We start from the raw sequence: 19,037 nt of genomic DNA on the forward strand, positions 1-19,037 counted from the left end.
CCAGCCTTTGGATCCCAAAATTTATGGCTATTCATGTCCCTGTCCACCTGGCTGATTCACATACTTAACTACTTCTACTTTTTAAATACGAAAATATTTAAACATTTCTATTTGGAATATTGAATTTATTAACATACATTAGTTTACAAGGGTTAGTTTCATTGTGATATTTCCACACATGTACAAACATATACATGGAATATTTTTAAGGGAAAGTAGAATTTTCTTTAGTATAATTTAAAAGTATTCTTAAGTATAACTTGCTTAATATTCCTTTTTTCTTTTTTTTTGCCTTTTATTAGGGAGCTAATGGAAAAGGAAGTTTGCTTCCAGTATGATTCTCTTTGCCTTGAAATCTGTTACTTGACTGTATTATATCTAGATTCAATTTTATTTTCAAAGCTCATATCTACTAAGTGAGGTTGTGTTAAAGAATTTGCAGTTAAGAAGAAGATAATTGTGATATTTGCTAGTAGAATTGCTTTATATTTAATAAATTTCCTTTTTCTTGAAATATAGGACAAAAAGTCAGTTGAAAGCACTTGCCTTTGTTTTGCACGTCTAGTAGACAACTTTCAACATGAGGAGGTAAGTGTTTTATCTATATTTTACAAAAGCTGTTGAATTGCTAAATCACAACATAACTATTTCTTTTTCTTGTATTCATGAAGAACTTGCTACAGCAGGTTGCCTCCAAAGATCTGCTTACAAATGTTCAACAACTGTTAGTAGTGACTCCACCGATCTTAAGTTCTGGGATGTTTATAATGGTTGTTCGGATGTTTTCTCTGATGTGTTCCAACTGTCCAACACTAGCTGTTCAACTAATGAAGCAGAGTAAGTGCTATTTTACTATTGTATTTTAAGCAGGAAAAGTGACTTACTCTTGAGAAATAAGTCAACATAAGCAAGTAGAAATCTGCATGTTCTCGGGTAAAAAAGAAAAATGTTAGATTAGGTATGTAGCCATGTAGCTCTGTGGTAGAGGCTTACCTAACATACATGAAATCCTGTTTGTGAACCCAGCCACTGGGGGAAAAATTCAAATGTAATGCATTTGTGTTGGAACAGTATATTAATATTTCTAATATTCAGTTATTTATGCAATTCTATGGCTCATGACTCAGGATCGTTGATTTCCATATAGTGTTATGTAATGATTCTCATTACAGTCACTAACAGATACTATAATTCTTTCTGGAATCTGGTCAATTTCTAGAACCTTTGCTGCCTTCACAAAGGTTGAAATTATATATGCTTACAAATGTCTCTGATACTTGCATTCCAATTGCATTTGATCATTTCACATATGAAATTAGGACTACCAATTTTGTAAATTGAGGTCAGATGATAGAACTTCAGAAAAGATCAGTTTTGATTATTTCTAGTAGGGGTATTAATCATTTATTTGAGACAGTTGTAATTATGATTAATTTTATACCTTTGGTTCTAAAATTTAAAGAGGTCATAAAGTTACCACTGTACCTTTTCAGGAGAAATAAAAATTTTTAATCACTTTGTAAATTTGTATACCTTGTGCATATGTATAATTTTAGAAATACACATATACCATAAGCAGCAAGAGTGAGAGCTTCAGTCTTCAGGTTTCAGCATTAGAATGCCTAAACCTGTGGAGACTAAGAGCTCCCTCCACTCATAGTGTCAATGCATTTGAATTGTTTCATGAAGATTACTTTGGAAATTGATGCCCTCTAGGAATGGAAACTTATGTATAGAATATTGTAAAAATGTTCTATTAGGTTGACATGTAACCATTGTCATGTAAACCTGGAAAGTTCCAGATGCTTTCAAGAAGTGCATTGTCCAGTTGTCCCTACATTTTCATTGTATCTGAATGGAAGACAAGTATAGAAATATATTGGAATGGTAGCATATGGAATGTGCTTTTGTATGAAAGTATTGTGCTCCTCAAGGAAAGTAATGAAAGATTCTTGGGCTCTAATGGGTGAGATGGAAGTGATCATGATTTTTCTTTTTTGGTTTTTGTTTTGGTTGGTACTGACGTTGATACTCATCCTCATGTTCACTGGCTTGCTTAGCCCAGTCCCTACCACTTGAGTCATACCTCCAATCCTGCTTTTTTTGCTGGCTATTTTGCATGTATACATGTGTGCTGGTCCTAGGACTTGAACTCAGGGCCTGGGTATTGTCCCTAAGCATTTTTGCTCAAGGCTACCACTCTACCAATTGAAAACAGCTTTATTTCCATCTTTTTTTTGGTAGTTATTGGAGATGAGAGCCTCACAGACTTTTTTGCACCACCTCTCTTCAATCACGATTTTCAGATTTTACCCTCCTGAGTTATTAGGATTTACAGGTGTGAGCCATAGGTACCCAGCTCTCCTTAGGTTTTTATTACTACTAATTTGGATATTTTACTTTAATTTCCATATTATGTTGTCTTACAAGAAAATAATTTTAATAACTTAATTCTAGGGAACTATTTCCTCTTGAATTAGGCACTACAAACTAGATTAATGGGCTTTTGGGTTTTTTGTTGTTGACTTTACAGACATTGCAGAAACGCTTCACTTCCTCCTCTGTGGTGCCTCCAATGGAAGTTGTCAGGAGCAGATTGATCTTGTTCCACGAAGTCCTCAAGAGCTATATGAACTGACATCTTTGATTTGGTAAGAATAGTAACTGTTTTGAGATCACTTTGGAGATTTAATATTTAATGGCCAGAACTTATTAAAAGCATTACACTTTTGTTTTCAGTGAACTTATGCCATGTTTACCAAAAGAAGGCATTTTTGCGGTTGATACCATGTTGAAGAAAGGAAATGCACAAAACACAGATGGTGCAATATGGCAGTGGCGTGATGATCGGGGCCTCTGGCATCCTTACAATAGGATTGACAGCCGGATCATTGAGGTAGTAGTTTCATTGTACCACTTAAATATGTTTATTTGGATGGAGAGCTAGTATAGGCAGGGATGGAATGGGGAGGTGGATGTGTGTATTTCAGTGTGCTCATTTTTTAAATTAACTCAAGATTTTCTCATTTTGTCTCCTGAGAACAAGGTTCTCATTTCTGTTCAGGTCAGAAAACATGATGTTCTAGTCCTGCTTCTGCTGCTAACTACCTGATTGACTTAGAGCAAGTAATTTAAGTTCTTTGTTCTATGGTTTCCTCATTCCCGAAAGGAAACTAGAGGAATTTGGCTGTCTTCTAAAACATACCAATCTTACTTAATCTTAGTTGAAAAGAATCTCCCAAAAAGCAGTTATATACATATTAGTAAGAGTAAAAGCATGAAGTCAAATAATAGCCGTGCACGGGTGAATGATAAATTTCAGTTTATAAATAGGTTTGATTATAATGTATTTAAATATAATTATTATTAAGTTACGGTACAGAGGGATTACTATTTTATAAGTTAGGTAATGAGTTCAATTCTTTTGGACAATGTTACCCCTTCCTTTCCTTTGCCCTCGTTTCCTCTATAATTTATTTTTTAATGGGATACGTCTTTTTTTATTTTTTGTTGTTTTGTTGTTATAAAGGTGATGTACAGAGGGATTACTGTCTCATAAGTCAGGTAATGAGTACATTTCTTTTTAAGCAATGTCACCACTTCCCTTACCCAGTTTTTCCTTTGCATCCCCACCTACAAGTTATATAGTTCATCTTCCACATAGTATCTACTGAGTACCACTGCTGCATTTTTTTCACCTTTTGTCCCTCCATTTCTGTGTCCCTCCTGGCCAAAGACAGATAAACATAAAGGGGGGGGGGGGGGGAGCCCAAGGGAAAACAAAAAAAAAGCAAAAAGCAAAAACAGACAATGCCATCTTCACCCACAACAGTGATAAATCCTTAATACCAAATGAAAACCACTTGTAGAAACATAGATTAATCTTTTGGGAATTTGATAAAATAAGAGAAAAGGTCAGTTAAACAAAATGAACAACTATTCACCCTAAACTTAAGAGAGTGTGGAGTTACTTGGGATCCTATACCGCATTTGCTATTGTTTTCAATGCATAAAATACCTATAAATCACAAATGTATTTTCTAATTTCATCTTTTGGTAATATCTTTGAAACAATGTTGTATATATTAATTATTCATAGTAGCTTCTTTTCCACATTTTTCATTTTTATATTCCTTGGATGTTTTAATTTTCTTAGAACATCAGTCCTTATATTACCATTCTTTTTTTCTTTTTTACCTCACCCTCCCCTGTTTTTGTTTTGTTTGTTCTTTTTTTTGGTACCAATCCTGGGGCTTGAACTCAGGGCCTGGGCACTGTCCCTGAGTTTTTGTGCTAGCAGTCTACCACTTGAACAAACCCACAGCTCTACTTCTGGTTCCTGCCCAGGCTGCCTTCAAATTGTGATCCTCAGGTCTCAACCTCCTGAGTAGCTAGGATTACAGGCAAGATCCACCAATGCCCAGTCATTCTTTAATAAAGCTGTAAAAAAATATTTTTAAGCTAATGACTTTATTATAAAATTCGGGTTCTTATGAGGAAGTCTTAATTTCAGGACCACCTTGCTTTTATGAGGAAGTTAACTTTTCATATGCATTCTTTATTCTATGATATATATATATTTATTTACGTATGTTTATGGCCTGTTATGTTTACTCTAGTTATTTATGTTTATTTTTTTGTTTTATTTATCACTTATTTTATTGACTATTAGGACACATATAGCATTTATTACATTGATGACATTGTCATAGGACAATGACACCCTACCTGAGATCTAGGACTTTCACAGAGAAGGAAAACATGCGTGATAATTGGCTTCTTACTCCACAATGACCTTTTTGGCCATGCTGGAATTTGAACTCACAGCCTAGAAGGCCCAATTTATGAATGGGTCGGCATGGGTTAGTACACCTGACTCTGGCAATGGAAGCTTCCAGGTGGTTCCTAGGACCAGAGATCAAGCCCCAGCGGTGGCCAAAATAGAAATAGATGCAGCTTGTAGTATACAAATAAATATTTATTTTTAGAGAGGGCGAGAGATGTCTAGGTTATTAAATTATATATACTATGTGACTCCCAGTTCTTAGGTATTTCCTTATGCCCCCAGGAAGTTAACTCTTGACTAGTCTTTTGTTCATTATTAGCCTTAGTATATTAAGTATAGATCATAGCTGCTAATGTTCTTAATCTCCAACTCTACTTGATTTTCTTGTTTGTTTGTAATTTTCCAGGTAATTCTTTACTGTTAGCTTATGCTTTGTATTTCCTGAGAGATTTACATTCAGCTTAGGAGTTTCAGTGCAAATTGGCCTGTGTAATAAAAATGAATATTCTCTAGCAAGCATAACACCCTGAATTCTATTTTCAGTTACCTCTCCCTTCCCTCCCCAAAATTATTTTGTGACCTTTTCTTTTAAACAAAGCACTCTCTTATTAGATAGCTAGCTTGGAACTTATAGTCCTTCTGCCTGGGCTCCTGAGAGCTATAATTCTTAGGCATGCCCCACCATGCCTGCCATAACTCCATGACTTCTCTAGGTTCTGAAATCAGGCAGTGTAATGTCTGCTTTTACACCTTGATGGTTAGTCTTAGTTTAGTTGTGTTCCATATAATTAGAATAACATTTAAATATCTTTGTCTAGGTAAAGGCAGTTTTACATATCATTTTGTTTATAGGAATATCTTCACCAATACTAGGAATATGTCATGTAAATAATGTCTCTAAGCATTAAAATACTTAAGACTATGGCTAACAATTTTTTTTTTCCTCTCAGCAATGTCTTTAAAAGTGCCTTAAATAAGATAAATGGTGTCTTCATGACAGTTACCGCTACGTGACTGGGTATTTCCTAAGAATTTTACTTGTATTTTTTTCTAAGGGTGCCTGGTAGGGTCTGAGGTATATAATCTTTGTTTAGGTGAAAATTGTTTCTTGAATTACTGAGTTTTTACATAGAGTATTTAGGATAGAATGTGTAGAGGGTCCCCAGTGTGTCTTAAGGTAATGAATTTCTCCCATGTTTATATTCAAGGTTTCTCTCTCTTTGCTCTCAGGCAGCCCATCAGGTCGGTGAGGATGAGATAAGCTTGTCCACTCTGGGACGAGTTTATACTATTGATTTTAATTCTATGCAGCAAATCAATGAGGACACGGGGACAGCACGTGCCATTCAGAGAAAACCTAACCCCTTAGCCAATACTAATACTAGTAAGTATCTTTTGAGTTAAATAGAACTCTACTATTGTAATATTTTTATTTTCATTATCATAATTGGTTCATTGCATATGCTTAGGAAGTTGAAGTAATTGCATAACACTAATTTGTGTTTTTCAAATTATTTGCATTAATTCATATATGATGTGTCCCTGCCAAGATATAGTGCTTAAAGTGATGTCCAGTTAGAACTGGCAATGTAGGTGATGATTTATTTATATGTCCTTGCTCTATTTTGTATCCATCCACTAGATTAGTTCTTTCCAACTATTTTCTTCAACTTCTATTTTTGGTGGTATTAGAGTTTGAACATAGGGCTTCACACTTTCTCTACCATTTTACCATACCTTATCCCTGCTTTTGACTGGTTATTTTGGACATAAGGTAATGGACTTTCTGCCTGGGTTGGCCTTGAACTGTATTCTTTCTAAGGGACCAGATAGATAAGTAATACAGCTTTGTAGATTTTTTTTTTTTTTTTGGTGATCATGGGGCCTGAACTCTGGGCCTCAGCTGTCCCTGAGCTCTTCAGTTCTAAGGCTAGTGCTCTACCACTTAAGTCACAGTACCCCTTCTGGCTTTTTTTTTTTTTTTTTCTGCTTATGTGTTGCTGAGGAATCGAACCCAGGGCCTCATGCATGCAAGACAAGCACTCTAACACTGAGCCACCTTCCTGGCCCCAGCTTTGTAAATCTTACATTTCTTTATGTCTCATGATCACTGAAGTTTGCATCTGCATACACCATGTAAACAAATATACAAGACTACATTTCCAATTTATTTAGAAAATCAAGTAGTAGAGTAGATTGAGTTTATATACTTTGATATTGCTAACTCTGATATAGATGTCATCAGTTACCATTCAGTACACATACACACTTGAGCAAAGTTTAACCCTTTAGCCTACCTTTTAGAAATACTGTCCACTTAATGAAATCTGCCTGCTTCTGTTTGTTTATTCAGTCTTATTTCTCAGGTTTAAGCAACACAGTAGCTCTTTTTGCTTTAGTTATTTTCATATAGGGTCTTGTGTTCCCACCTTCCCTACTTTACTATGTGGAGGCCTCTGTGTGTCTGTAATTAAAGGCATATGCCATCACTTTCTGCTTGTTCTTTGGAATAGGGTTTTTTTAACTTGCTTGATTCGTTATTTCGTATTATTCTTCCTATTTCTGCCTCCCACAGAGCTGGGGTTATGGGCATGAACCCCTGTGTTTGGCTGAAACTGTGTGTGCGCGTGCGTGCATGCATGTGATGGGGCCTGAACTCTGGGCCTGGGCACTGTCCCTCAGCTCTTCAGCTCAAGGCTAGTGTTCTACCACTTGAGCCACAGTGCCACTTGGGGCATTTTCTGCTTATGCAGTGCTGAGGAGTGGAACTCAGCCCTCATACATGCAAGGCAAGCAGTCTACCACTGAGCTACCTTCCCAGCCCTCTGCTTGTTTCTTAACAGTATTTTTGTTAGTCTTGAAATTTGCCTAGTATATATTAGTAAAATGAAGAGGGTATAGTCAGCACAGTGATACCTTGTTATTTCAGCTGACCAGAGTATATCTAGTAGTTTTCTGTGGCTAAATTTTGTCTTAATGTTTGTCCTTCATTTATAGAGTAGCTATTATAGATTTAGTAGTATTTGGAATAATTTTATTGACCTGGTTACTTTATTTTTAATAGCTTGTTTCTGAAGTCTGTTACTTTGGTATTGTACTTTTTTTTTTTTTTTTTAAGGTGGATATTCAGAGTTAAAGAAGGATGATGCTCGAGCACAGCTTATGAAAGAGGATCCGGAACTGGCTAAGTCTTTTATCAAGACATTGTTTGGTGTTCTTTATGAAGTATATAGTTCCTCAGCAGGACCTGCGGTCAGACATAAGTGCCTTAGAGCAATTCTTAGGATAATTTATTTTGCGGATGCCGAGCTTCTGAAGGATGTTCTAAAAAATCATGCTGTTTCAAGGTATGTTGATGAAAACACTAAAAGCACTTTACAAGTTAAAGTTTCTGAAGTTATTTATTGAAAGTAGTATGGCCAAAATTAATGACCAAATTTAGTCCAAGTTTTAAATACAAATGCTTTCTTTTTTTAGTCACATTGCATCCATGCTATCAAGTCAAGACCTGAAGATAGTAGTTGGAGCACTTCAGATGGCAGAAATCTTAATGCAGAAGTTACCTGATATTTTTAGTGTTTACTTCAGAAGAGAAGGTAATGTTATTCATGAAAATAAGTTAATGTTCACTTATTCCAGATACTACTTCAATACGAAAAATTTTAATCAGAATGAAAAGTTTTCTTTTCAGTACAAGATACTTACATGCCATAATAGCTTGTAGCGATTTTTTTAATAAAATATGTGTGTAAATACATAATTGTTTGAGATTCACATGTCAACCAGTAAATACTAGTCAGTGACATTTCCATATACCCTCAATTCCAGAAGCAATCATACTTTTAAAATATAGCTAATTTATGTTCATCTAGAAAGATTTCCTCAGAAAATAAGATGTTACTTTGTTTCCCTCACATATTTTTATAACATATATGTAAAGATTGGTATGAGTTCTGTCCTCCTAATTCGGCTCCAGCAATACTGTATTGTCTTTTATAAGCATATGAGTTTTTATTGTAATTTCTTGAAAAAAAAATGTATCCTCTTAGTCGAGGTGCTAATGTGGTCTGGCATAAAATTATAATAAACAGTATGTATGGAATAAATTGTGACTGCTGAAAGATATGATGGAAACTAGATTCTTCACCAGATCAATTTGAGTATATGCACATTCACTCATATAAATTCATATTGTTGACACACACACTTAGATATGTACCCTGCCACTGTTCTAGTCCAGATAGGAACACCCTGTCTCACAGGTTACAGTTTTGCTCTATTTATTCACCTTCAATAGTGCTTGTTAGTAGCTGTCAGTATGACAGTATATGATTTTGTCTCCTTTAGTCCTTGATGTTAACTGGTAATATTAGGTCTTTTCCCCTATGCTGGCTGTCACCAGGTGCACTGGATTTCTGAAATTCATTCTTACTTATATAATGGATATTTTGAACTTTAGGCTTTTATATGATCTATTTCTGAAGATTATGATATATTCAAGTTTTCTTATATTTTTCTAGCTTTGTTGTCTATACTTCCATCCTTATTTGGTAGCTTTTTTTCAAACAGTTCTCTTCATATCAGTGTTTTAACATTCAGGGATTTTATAATGGTGGGTAAGTAGTTTTGCCTCTTGATTAAAATTGGCTCCTTTTCATCCTTGTAATTATAAAGGTGTAATGCATCAAGTAAAACATTTAGCAGAGTCAGAGTCTTTGTTGACAAGTCCACCAAAGGCATGTACGAATGGGTCAGGATCCTTGGGGTCTACCACGTCCGTGAGCAGTGGGACAGCCACAGCCGCCACCAATGCTGCAGCTGATCTGGGCTCACCTAGCTTGCAGCACAGCAGAGATGATTCTTTGGACCTGAGTCCTCAAGGGTGAGTCAAAGTTCTTATGTTCTTCGTATTTAGCTTTGCTTTGGTACCCAAGACTCGTATAGACCAATGTTGTTAAACTGAAGAAATGTGGGAAAGGGAAAGTCAGTATTGTGGATTGGATTCAGGCCCTTTGCACATTCTAGGGAAGTGCTTCTACCTCTGCACTATTATTGCCCAGTCCTTTGTCTTTTTTGTTAGGTGTTCAATGAAAATGGAAAAGATAATTTTGGAAACCTATATTCAGTCTTGTTTTGACACTATTACTTTTGATACCTAAGAGAACTAAGGCTCAGAGACATTAGTGATTTACACAGTGTTACATAGCTACTATTTCACCCCATGTTTCTGTTTCCATAATTGTGATTGTGCATTCAACTACTATAAATAGGTCTTTGATATATTAAAATTTTAAAGTTTGCCAGGCTCCTCTGGCTTTCACTTGCAATCCCTTTTTCACAAGGCTAAGAGGTAGAGAATGGTGGCTTGAGTCCAACCAGAACAGAAAAGTCTGCTAGACTCCCATCTCCATACTAACTAGCAAAAACCACCTGGAGATGTGGTTCAAGTGACCGAGCTTAATCTGAGCAAGTAAAGGACCCTAAATTCAACCCCCCCGCCCCCCCCCGTACTAACTCCTAAGTCCCCATTGGAAACAACACAGAAACACAGAAACCTAATTTTCCATTTACCTTTTACTGTTAAGTGGACACATACACCTTTTTCTTAACTAAGAATTTTTCCTTAAGGAAAAATCTCTACTTTGACCTGCTAGCTTTTTAATCTTTGTTATACTGAACTACTAAGAATGCTGTAAACCCCTGCTGAGTACTAGTGCCTGATAACCTATAATCCTATTTATTTGGGAGACAAAGAATGTGAGGATTGTGGTTCAATATTAGCAAGGGCAGAAAAGCTTGTGAGATTCCTTCTGAACCAATATCTGGTCATAATGGTATGCCCCTGTTGTCCATCCCAAGCTACATGGAAGGATGAGATGTAAAGATAGAAGTTCTGGGCCAGCCCCAGCAGAGAAAGTGAGGCTTCATCTGCAATGAGGAAAGCTGGATGTGTTGATGGATACCTGTGATCCCAGAAACTATGGGATGCACAGGCACACTTGAGTTTCCTGTCCAAAAATAACTAGCAAAAAACGGGGCTAGAGGCATGGCTCAAGTGATAGAGCCCCAGGTGCGAGGCCCTGTGTTCAGTTGCAGTACTCTTTTTTAAATAATTGAAAAGACAGGAGCTGGAAAGGTGGCTCAGTGGTAGAGCGCTTGCCTTGCATGCCAGAGGCCCTGAGTTCGATTCCTCAGCACCACAAAAAGAAAAGCAAAAAGAAAAAAAGCCGGAAGTGGCGCTATGGCTCAAGTGGTAGAATGCTAGCCTTGAGCTGAAGAGCTGAGGAACAGCACCCAGGCCCAGAGTTCAGACCCCACAGCTGGACTCCCCCCCCCCCCCCCCCCCAATGGTATTTGGTAAAAAATTGAAAACAGTTTTGTTTGTTTAAATTTTGTTGTTAATGAAGCATATTACTTTTAAGTATTTGTTAGAAGCTTGAGCATTGTGATATGAACGCAATGTGATAATAAACTAAATTTATTCTGAAGTTTAGAATATAAGAATAATACTGCATGCTCTCTTTTTGATCTTGATAAAAAAAATTTACTAGTATTGAATAAGTAGAATTCACAAAGTAAATTCAGTAAACTTTAAGCTTGGAAAGGGGCTTACTTAAGAAGATTGCTTTTTCAGTGCCACCTGGTGGCAGTTTGCCATCCTGGCCTTAATATGATTTTGGCAGTTCTGTGACTTGTGGCAAACAAAGAGAGACTTCTGGTGTGGTGATTTTCTTTTAGGAAAATCTTTGTCTTTAGGTATTAATCTATCACTACCAGGACAGGGCCTGAGAAATGGGGCCTGGAGAATATTTATGTCTTTGACCTTTCCAGTTCTGAGCTTGTACTTGCCTGCCCTGCCCCTCCTTCCTTCCTTCTCATAGCCACTTTTGCATGCTGGTTGCTACAGTAACCCTCTGGTTGATTGCAGGGTTTTGCTGTTTGATGCCATCGTGGTGTCCACAGTGTAAGGTCCTTAGAATTTCAGGATATCATGAAAAAGAGCTCAGACAGATACCGCATTTCTGAGCCATTTTAAATTAAGGAGCTGGAGTTGATTAACAGTTGATGATACCAAAGGAAGAGGGAAGTACCTTTCTCCAATATTTTCAGTCTTAAGTGGTTCCACATTCCAAGTGAAAAGTTCTAAGTAATTTTATTTTTGAAATAGAAATTTTTCAAGTATATTTAAAGTTTATCTTTTGGAAGTCCATGTATCGTGTTTCATAGAAACGTCAGGTGTTAGAAACTTTTTTTTCCCAATTTTGAGTACTGAACTAACTGAACCTGATACTTTTTTTGTTCATCTTAAGTACTTTTATTTTCATAAGAATCTACTGCTGTTTCAAGTTTTTAGGAGTGCTGAATCAATGGCCAAGTGTGGTATTGCAATCTAGTGTTAAGAACAAAGGCTAGGGTTGGGAAGTTGGCTCAGTGGTAGAGCGCTTGCCTTGTATGCATGAGGCCCTGGATTCAGTTCCTCAGCACCACATAAGCAAAAAGGAAAAAGCTGGAAGTGGCACTGTGGCTCAAGTGGTAGAGCACTGCCTTGAGCTGAAGAACTGAAGGACGAAGGACAGCGCTCAGGCTCAGAGTTCAGGCCCCATGACCGGACCAAAAAAAAAGAACAAAGGCTATAGTCAGGTAGAGCGTAGCCACAGGGGAATCGAGTATGAGGCCAGCCTTGATACGTATCTCTCTCTCTCTCTAACACACACAAACACATCCATCCATATATGACAGATATATATGAGTAAGTGCTATAGACAGCTCATTAATACTTCTTATACAGAATAGGTTTACTAGTAATTAGATTCATGTGTATGTGTAAAAGTCATCTAAACTGTTTATAAATGCATTAATTTGTGATGTTACTGCCATGAAATAATTTTTTGTAGGTTATTACAGTCCGTATTTTGATTGCTTAAATATTAGGTGCCATGAGTATTTTCTTGCCATTTAAGTTAGGGAAGAAAGATAGCACTAGATGGAACATATTGTTTCTAGTTGGTGATAACCTAGTTCTTACTGTCTAGATTATTTGTACTGTGTGTTTTTTGTACATTTAATGTATTGTATCTTTTAATAAAGATGAATACATAGATCAGTCAGATTCTGTTTGGTAATCATATCCTTTGTACATCTCTAGAGTGTGACTGGCACAGATGTAGCATTAAGTAAAGGTGAAGAACAACATCATGTCACATGATTTTTTTTAACTTACTATATCTGCTATTTTTGGCTTTTCTCAATGGTAATTGCTAATGTCATTTTTTCATGGGATAGTCGATTAAGTGATGTTCTAAAGAGAAAACGACTGCCAAAACGAGGGCCACGAAGGCCAAAGTACTCACCTCCAAGAGATGATGACAAAGTAGACAATCAAGGTATGTTCTTAGATGAAACTTGGGCACATGGTGGGGAAGATGGTAGCATAAGTGGTCAGAGGAAGTGTTCTTAACTCTTGCAGCTAAAGTTATTTTAAATTTAATATTCTGTCTCTCTCCTCCTCTCCCCCTGTCTCCTTCTTCCTCTCCCCACTCTTCCCCTGCCTCCCTCTCTTTTTCTCTTTTTCTCTCTTTCTCAGGGCCTGGGTGTTGTCCCTGAGTTCTTGCGCTCAAGGCTAGCACTCTACCACTTTCAGCCACTTGCGGTTTTCTTAGGGTTAATTGGAACTAATAGTCTCAGAGACTTTCCTGCCTGGGCTGGCTTCAAACTGTTATCCTTCAATCCTTCAATCTCAGCCTCCTCAGTAGCTGTGATTATAGACGTGAGCCACCAGTGGCTGATTTTCATTTCTTTATTGCTTGCTTGCTTGCTTGCTTTTTTTTTTTTTTAAATCAGTACTAAGCCATTTCATCTATAGTAAGCCAATTTAACTACAGTTCTTTTTTCTTTTAACAGCTAAAAGCCCCACCACCACTCAGTCACCTAAATCTTCCTTCCTGGCCAGCTTGAATCCAAAAACATGGGGAAGGTTAAGCGCACAGTCCAATAGCAACAACATTGAGCCAGCACGAACTGCAGGAGTTAGTGGTCTTGCCAGGGCTGCCTCAAAAGACACTCTATCCAATAACAGGTAAAGTTGGGGGAAACGAGGAGGTGAAGAATTCTATATTGCTTCTATTTGAATCAGAAAATCTTAACATTATTTAGCATATTTATTATAAAGAAGTGATACATGAAAATAGAACTTCACAGAAATGGCATAACTCAAGATTCTTAATTCATGAATCCTTTGTCCTAAGTTCCAGTTTTATATTCTGACATAAAAACATCATTGAAGCTATAATACATGTTCAAAACCAAATTTTGTTCTCTGTGGAACCTTTCAATTGTATTCCAGACAAAGAGAAGTTACCATTTTCTCTGTTTTAGTGGAGAGGACTTTTTGATTGTTGTTTGTTTGCTTTTAAGTAAGAACCTGGAACTCTTATCAGCCATAAACTCCTTCATACCAACTATGGATTTAAAATCATTAAAAAAAAAACAAACTTGGTGCGTGGGGTGGGGGGGGGGGACTCTGTAAGATACAACTATAAATTATCATCTTCCCAAATTAAAAAAAAGGGAAGGTGGCTCAGTAATAGAGTGCTTGCCTTGCATGCATGAGGCCCTGGGTTCAATTCCTCAGCACCACATAAGCAGAAAAGGCTAGAAGTGGTTCTGTGGCTCAAGTGGTAGAGCACTAGCCTTGAGTTGAAGAGCTTAGGGACAGTGCCCAGGCCCGGAGTTCAGGCCCCACAACTGACCTCCCACCACCACCACCACCAAAAAAAAAAAAAATTATGATTCAGATGCCACTGGGAAAATAATTTGTTTGACTGAGTTGATGGCTGTATTTCTGAAGTTTGGCAGAAGCTTTCAATGTTTGTAATGTAATCATCCAGGTCTCATTTGTCAGAGCATATTGTGTACCTAAAGAGGTACATATTTCTGGTCTAACTTCAGCTATCCAAGGACATTACAAATAATATTTGAACTTTAATAAATAAGGTGAAATTGAATTTGGGTGTGAACACTAAGATTTTTCATTATAGGATTGTCCATAATTAGAACATCTTGTTTACTGTCCATGTAATGGCCCAAATGATTTGGTACATTGTAGCCCATTTTCAAAGTGACCTTTGGATTTATTATTCTACAGACATAGGCTAGAAAGAATTTTATTTTGATCAAAAGTTGAAATTTTTTCTCTGTACAAAAAATAAGACTTTAATATCTCTTTTTCTTTCTTGAAGAGAAAAAATTAAAGGTTGGATTAAGGAGCAGGCACATAAATTTGTAGAGCGCTATTTTAGTTCTGAGAATATGGATGGAAGCAATCCTGCACTGAATGTCCTTCAGAGACTTTGTGCTGCAACTGAACAACTCAACCTCCAGGTATGGTGTCTACTGCATCTTTCTTGCCCTTTTCAAGTCTCTGAAAATGTTTTCTAGCTTTCTATGGGTTTAGCTAACCTAGATAACTTTTTTCTTTTTTAATCAGACATTGATCTTTGACTGTCATAGTTCATCATTTTATTAAATGTACTAGAAATCTCATCTTTGACTTTTTTCCTTCTCATCACATTACCTGATAAATATGCATAGATTTCAGAAATGTCCCTTGAGCATATCACTCTTCAAAGTTCTTTTCAGGTACAGATAAGAATTGATGGGCCTCTCTACCTCTTGTATATACACTCAGGGTCACATGGTAGTTAGTGGCAGGAGATTTATCATCCTTTTATATTCATCTAAACTATCATAGTATTTTTATTTATGTATTTTTGATGTTGCTTTGTAATTCTGGCTTATTTTTCCCAAGGAAGTGTCCAGTTCATTAGATTTTAAATGTATTAACTTAAAGCTGCACCTTATGTTTCTGTTGGATCTTTTCATTCTGACATTAGAATCCAGTATTATTTTAAAAAGTTGTTAGTTTGAATATTTTTCATCATGAAAAAGAGCCCTTGTACTAAGAATGAACCTGTTCCTTATCTACCTTTTTATAAAAAGGTTCAGAATATATTTAATTCCTTTTGGGGAAATATAAATTATACATTTTATTATTGTTTAAATCAATATAGAAATCCTATTCCTGTTTGTTTCAGGTGGATGGTGGAGCTGAGTGCCTTGTAGAAATCCGTAGCATAGTCTCAGAATCAGATGTTTCATCATTTGAAATCCAGCATAGTGGATTTGTGAAGCAGCTGTTGCTTTATTTGACATCTAAAAGTGAAAAGGATGCCGTAAGCAGAGAGATCAGATTAAAGCGATTTCTTCATGTATTTTTTTCTTCTCCTGTAAGTTATCTAATAATACTTGTATTTCTTAATCTAACAATCTTGTGTTCTCGTGCCAGTAATAATTTGTAGTATGTGTTGATCAAGATACTGTGCATTGCTCATCCACATTTTGTGCATAAAGCACTGTCCTAATAGTTTTCAAGAGTATTTTGTTGCCATTTATAGTAAGTATTTCAAGCCAATATCAAAGATCAACTCCCCTTACTTCATCCTCAATGGTAAGAACAAGAGCATAACTACTCTGATTTAACTCATATTTTCTCATTTGACTGTTTTAGAGCTAGCCAGGAAGTTAGTTTCTCTTTGGATGAAGAATTACTCTCCTGTCAATTAGCAAATCTATGTAACCCTGTTCATGGTAGATTCAAAGGCATTTTTGAGCACTGCTTATATGTCTACTTCTTCACTTGCAGGGGTATCTAAAACAGTTGTTAATCTATTGGAGATTTAATATATGTGTTACAATGTTGGGATATAGTTTTATACCATGCTTGAGGTTATGGTTAAATGTGTAGTCTCTTATCTGAAACTCCTGGGGGAACAGTGGATATGGTGTAAAAGCACCATCCTAGAATGTCCACATCTCCCCTTCCCCACCCCCCCAAACAACTGGTATGGTTTATCCCCTGAGGATGAATGGCTTTCCAGAGTTCTGTAGTGCAATACATTAATAATCTATAATTTATTTGGAAACTTTGTCCCAACCAAGACTGGTCATTAAGGATAAAAATGAAGAGATGAATACTGTAAAACTGCTTTCTCAATTTTTTTGTCAAGATGTGTTTCATTTTTTAAAAGGCTTGCTTAACCTGTCGGTTTACTTATAACTTAGCTTCCAGGAGAAGAGCCTATTGGACGAGTAGAACCAATGGGTAATGCACCTTTATTGGCATTAGTTCACAAGATGAACAACTGCCTGAGCCAAATGGAACAGTTTCCAGTCAAAGTGCATGATTTCCCCAGTGGAAATGGGACAGGAGGAAGGTAAGGACCACAGCCTGGGTACACCCTTGCCCCTGGAATTTAGTATTTACTTATATTAAGATAAAGTAAAAAGAAGCAAGAGGTCTGGCAAAGTCTTTGTCTGAAAAAAAAACATTACTTAAGATCATACCATATGTCTCAAACATGAGGTTTTAAAGTATGTAAACAGTGATACTTGAGAACTATAATAATAAACCTAGTTGATTTTCCTTTTTTAAAAAAATTAAACTAATACCCTTTACCATTTTTCCCAAAAAAATTGTGGGTATGGCAATAAAATTTTTGTATTCTCTAATATGTGATACTGGCTTTGACCTTGTATTTAAGAGTTCATTTTGAAGTTTGAATATAAACTTCTGCTTGTTCTATAATACGATTTTAAAGACCAGTGGAACATTATAGAAATAATTATTAAATTTATTTTGGGGTATGGAAGTATTCTTGAAATTAGAAGTCTAGAAAGTGATCATTTGTTTTAAAATCCAAATGCATGTGCACATTTAATTTTAAAGCACCAAAAATTTGGTTGAATGAAAACAGCATCTGTTTTTAAATACATAAAACTATCATGGCATAGACTTTGAAATTATATATTTTTACGTGTTTGTGTTGTTGGTGTTGTTGGGGGTGTTGGTTGGCTTTGGTTTTGGGTATTTGGGAATGAACTACTACTTAAGCCACATCGTAGTCCTTTGTTTTGCTTAGGGCAGCCTCATATCCTTTATCCTCCTGCCTCTCTGCCTTCTAAGTAGCTGGAATTTCAGATTTGTACCATCACACCTGACTTGCTTTGCTCATTATATAAGCCTTGAATAATGTATGCCATAAACGCACTTTTTCCAGTACTCTTAAGAAAACCATGGAACTTTTCAGTTTTATCTTTATGTATACAAAATGTATTTAATACATGTAATGGCATGTTTCTTTCCATACCCCTGTTTATATGCTTTATGTACACTAGGTAACCAACTTTAAGCTCTTTAAAGACATGTTTAAAGAACAGAGTTTATATAGGAAAAACAGAGCTTATAGGAAAAAAAATCGATTAAATGTCTTTACCAGCAACCAACTGCTGTAATTATTAAACTGCTTTATTCAAAATGTAGCGTAGTTCTGGGCAAGATTGCTTAAGCCTATAAACCTAGCTACTTGGCAAGTGGAGAGCCAAGGACGCTGGTGCAGAAAGAAGGCAAGGTTCTAGTATGTGCCTGTTATCCAGCTTCAGGGGAAGCTCAATTGCTAGGCATAGTGTTCATGCCTATGGTGTCCAGTGACACAGGCACAAGTAGGAAGATTACAGTGTAGTCCAGCTTGGGTAATAAGTGAGACCTGACACAGAAAATAGCTACTGCATAGAAAGGCTGGAGGCTGAGACCATGAGTTCATTTCCTAGTGCCATTATATATATTTTTAAGTACATAGCAAAGTAGATTTGAGGCTGAGACCATGAGTTCATTTCCTAGTGCCATTATATATATTTTTAAGTACATAGCAAAGTAGATTTGAAGGTTATTTTATAGCTGAAATGTTTGAAAACAGAAAAGAGAGCGTGTGTGTGTGTGTGTGTGTGTGTGTGTGTGTGTGTGTGTGTGTGTGTCCGTCCGTCCGTCCGTCCGTCCGTCCGTCCGTCCGTCCGTCCGTCCGTCCGTCCCTGATTCTGGGGTTTGAATGCAGAACCTAGGCACTGTCTCTCAGTTTGCTTTGCTCAGGGCTTTTTTGCTTCCAGCTTTCTTGGTAATTAAAGATAAGAGTCTCACTGACTTTCCTGCCCTGGCTAGCTTTAAACTGTGATCCTCATATCTCAGCCTCCTGAGTAGCTAGAATTGCAAGCTTGAGCCACCACCGCTTGACAGGGTTTTTGTTTCTAAATTTAATTTTGTAAGAAAGGATAAAATACTAAAGAAGTGTATTTAAGTTGTTGAAGAAATCTTATTTCAAAGAATTGCCTAAATGAGACATTTCATGAATACCAGAATTCA

At 36.5% G+C, this 19,037-nt stretch overlaps 1 protein-coding gene across 23 annotated transcripts in view; it reads left to right on the top strand.

Moving 5' to 3' along the window:
- Positions 1 to 19,037, top strand: part of Trip12 (thyroid hormone receptor interactor 12) — a 125,754-nt gene that overhangs the window by 79,463 nt on the left and 27,254 nt on the right. For 11 of the 23 annotated variants that reach the window (XM_042678979.1, XM_042678956.1, XM_042678975.1 and 8 more), the window contains 13 exons: positions 520 to 588; positions 672 to 837; positions 2,534 to 2,651; positions 2,740 to 2,899; positions 6,017 to 6,170; positions 7,905 to 8,133; positions 8,264 to 8,382; positions 9,461 to 9,668; positions 13,070 to 13,170; positions 13,688 to 13,862; positions 15,025 to 15,166; positions 15,880 to 16,071; positions 16,907 to 17,058. In XM_042678979.1, the coding sequence (XP_042534913.1) occupies positions 520 to 588; positions 672 to 837; positions 2,534 to 2,651; positions 2,740 to 2,899; positions 6,017 to 6,170; positions 7,905 to 8,133; positions 8,264 to 8,382; positions 9,461 to 9,668; positions 13,070 to 13,170; positions 13,688 to 13,862; positions 15,025 to 15,166; positions 15,880 to 16,071; positions 16,907 to 17,058 (1,985 nt within the window). The remainder of the gene's footprint in view (positions 1 to 519; positions 589 to 671; positions 838 to 2,533; positions 2,652 to 2,739; positions 2,900 to 6,016; positions 6,171 to 7,904; positions 8,134 to 8,263; positions 8,383 to 9,460; positions 9,669 to 13,069; positions 13,171 to 13,687; positions 13,863 to 15,024; positions 15,167 to 15,879; positions 16,072 to 16,906; positions 17,059 to 19,037) is intronic. The other 12 variants (XM_042678958.1, XM_042678962.1, XM_042678964.1 and 9 more) reach the window with 3 other exon arrangements.

The sequence above is a fragment of the Dipodomys spectabilis genome, unplaced genomic scaffold, assembly GCF_019054845.1.
Source record: "Dipodomys spectabilis isolate Male_0828 unplaced genomic scaffold, ASM1905484v1 ptg000051l, whole genome shotgun sequence".
Taxonomy (NCBI): Eukaryota; Metazoa; Chordata; class Mammalia; order Rodentia; family Heteromyidae; genus Dipodomys; species Dipodomys spectabilis.